We start from the raw sequence: 3,165 nt of genomic DNA on the forward strand, positions 1-3,165 counted from the left end.
TGAAAAGCGTATCCACAATGAAAGCCCCTAAAGTTAAAAAATAATAATAATAAAGACCAAAAGGAATGCTCTCTTGTCAACAGAACAAAACAAGAAAAAGCTTCTAACACTGGAGAGTCACGGAGTAAATAATTAAATAATAAAATACAATAAGTAAAGCCACAGACATAAAATGGCGTGAACAAAAAAATAAATTTATAGTATTTGTGAATGAAATGCTTCAGGAACAAAGGGAGAAAGCAACGATTATGATTTTTTTGTAACAGATGGAAAAATAATCAAATAAAATGTGCACAATGGATACTTGAAAACATTTAATTAAAACCTCATTCTCCGGAGAAAACGGTGATGAATGGGGGGATTAGGGTCTGCCTGAACAAAGCCGGAGGAGTGGCAAACGCCATACAAAGGGGGTTGTAGCCGCTCCAGCTCACAAGAACAAAAAGAAAAATGTCAGCTTGGAGATCCACAATGCAGAGCCAATAGCATGCAAGTGGTGTCACCACAGGAAGTGTCCTACACACTTCCTACAGAACAAGCAGTAGGAACCAAAGTTCACAGGGACCAGGTTTCAGGGGGGAAGGAAAAAAAGTGAACACTTCTTCTAGAGAAGCCACCGTGCTCGATCGGAGCTCCCGGCTTCAAATTTTAAACCTAAAACAACTAGAGACATTCTGGAGCCTTTTTGGGGACAAGAAGGTGCTATGGAAGAGGCTGCAGCTCCCTTTGAAACTTGCGAGGCAGATGGGGCCGAGGCAGGTGCCGAGGCAGCGGGGGAGGGTGTGTCTGGGCCGGGCCTCCCCGGGTTTGAGGACTCTGGAGAGTCTGCAACTTTAGGTGTAAATCCTCTCGACGTGCCTTCGGGCCTGGCCTCATTCCCTGTGGCTCCTGGCCCAGCTCACCCCGGCACAGAGGCTGTGGGGCACGCCCAGGCCGCAGGGGGCGGGGCCAACCCCAACCCTCTTCCGGAACCGAACAGTGGCGACTGGAGAAAGCAAATCGTCTGCAGGTATTATCTGCATGGGCAGTGCAAAGAGGGGGAGAACTGCCGCTACTCCCACGACCCCTCTGTGCGGCAGATGGCCAGGGAGGGCCACGTTTCGCCGCCTGAGGCCTCTGCAGACAGAGGACCTAGTACGGCTGCGCAGAGCGAGCCCCCGACTCAGGAAGTGGCGGAAGCCCCTCCTGCTGCATCCTCAAGCTCCTTGCCTCTGATTGGCTGGGCTGCTGAAAGGGGTTTCTTTGAAGCTGAGACAGACAATGCAGGCCTTGAAGCTGCCGGAGGAGCAGGTGCACAAGGCTGGGAGGGTGCCATTGAGTTTGTTCCCGGGCAGCCCTACCAAGGCCGCATGGTCCCACCGTATGGTCCCGAGGCTCCTCTACAGAGGCCGGTGCCTGAGAGAGAGCAGATGGCTGTGGGCATGGGGATGCAGCTTTGCCGCTATGCTGCCAGGGGACGATGCATTAATGGGGAGAGCTGTTTTTACCTCCACGGAGATATATGCGACATGTGTGGGCTGCAGGCCTTACACCCCGTGGATGCTGCTCAGCGGGAAGCTCATATAAGTGCCTGCATGGAAGCACACGAGAGAGATATGGAGCTCTCGTTTGCTGTGCAGCGCAGCATGGACAAAGTGTGTGGCATCTGCATGGAGGTTGTCTATGAGAAAGCCAACCCCTGCGACCGCCGCTTTGGCATCCTTTACAACTGCAACCACACCTTCTGTATTCAATGTATCCGCAGGTGGAGAAGTGTCAGACAGTTTGAGAACAGAATCAGTAAGTCCTGCCCACAGTGCAGGGTGCCCTCCAGCTTTGTCACTCCCAGTGAGTTCTGGGTGGAGGATGAGGAAGAGAAGGAGAAACTTATTCAGCAATACAAGGAGGGAATGAGAAAGAAGGACTGCAGATATTTTGCTCATGGCAGGGGTTACTGCCCATTTGGAGAGAACTGTTTTTACAAGCATACATACCACTGGGGCCATCATAGGCGAGGTGGTGGCCCATCCGGCATATACTGGCATCAAGTTTTGGAGCCTGTGCGGGTGTCAGAGAGCAACATGCTCTTTAAAAGCAGTAAAAAGGAGCTTGTCATACGTTGGCTGGCCAATCTGTTGTTTAAGCGGTTTCTTGCAATGAGAGTTGGTTTTCCTTTCTCTGATGATCAGTGGGCTTGGCTTTATTATCAGCTGGAAGAATATTTCAATTTTAATCCATAGTATCATGCTGTGGCACATGGTCTAGTCTGCTGAGGCTCTGTCATCTGCTGTTCTGCTGCCTGTTCTCCCTTTATTGATTGACATGCCTATTGCTTTCAGGGGCTATTGAGGCAATCTTTATGCATTGTTTCTCTGTTTTCTTGTCTATTCCCTATTTCTCCCCACAAGGATTATGATGTTTTCTGTGTTAAAAAAAAGTAACAAAATGTCCTTACAGTTATTGTTTGGTGAAATGAATATTTCTGTCAGTTGATGGTTTGTTTTGTTATGTCTGTTTCCAACAGTATTCACTCAGTTATAGTGTAGTGTTTACAGAATTTCTACTCATTGTGAAGTCCCTCAAGAATAATTGTGACAGTGTGAAAAGAGAAGTCTTATTGAATTAGGAGCTTTTTGCCACAATAGCCTTAAAAAATGGACCCTTGCAGGGCCTTGCAGCTGCTGTCTTGTTTACATGTCTGTTTCTTTCCTCTTCAAGTGCACTTGTTAACTTGTGGTTACTTTGTGATTTCGTGTTTTACTTGACCAAAACCAAGTGCATATGTTTACATGTTTTTATCCTGTTTAGCTTGATGTGAAATTATTTATATTTGGAAGTATATATTTAAGAATGACATATATATATATATATATATATATATATATATATATATATATATACACACAATATGTGTATAAGTATTAAAGTTATGTATTTGAAAATATATATAAAATAATATACCCCATAATATATATGTTATGTAATAAAATAAATGCAGAGATGAAAGCTAAAAATCAAAGGCTAGCAATATGGGCTATTGTGTGAGTTGTGTTCATAATCTTTCTGTCCCTGCATAGATGTCAGTGATTAGCATCTAATAAAAATGACTCCATGTCTACAGCCAATTTTAACACACTGAAATCTTAAAGGACTTAGAAAGCATTTTATTAGTAATGCCTATGATGG

General features: G+C 45.3%; 1 protein-coding gene across 1 annotated transcript; it reads left to right on the forward strand.

Moving 5' to 3' along the window:
* The first annotated feature begins 614 nt into the window (after window positions 1-614).
* Mkrn3 (makorin ring finger protein 3) lies at window positions 615-2,808 on the forward strand. The gene has a single exon (XM_015506591.2). The coding sequence runs from the start codon at window positions 705-707 to the stop codon at window positions 2,217-2,219; it is 1,515 nt and encodes a 504-aa protein (XP_015362077.1). The 5' UTR covers window positions 615-704; the 3' UTR covers window positions 2,220-2,808.
* The last annotated feature ends 357 nt before the right edge of the window (window positions 2,809-3,165 follow it).

This window comes from Marmota marmota, unplaced genomic scaffold (assembly GCF_001458135.2).
Source record: "Marmota marmota marmota unplaced genomic scaffold, marMar, whole genome shotgun sequence".
Lineage (NCBI taxonomy): Eukaryota > Metazoa > Chordata > Mammalia > Rodentia > Sciuridae > Marmota > Marmota marmota.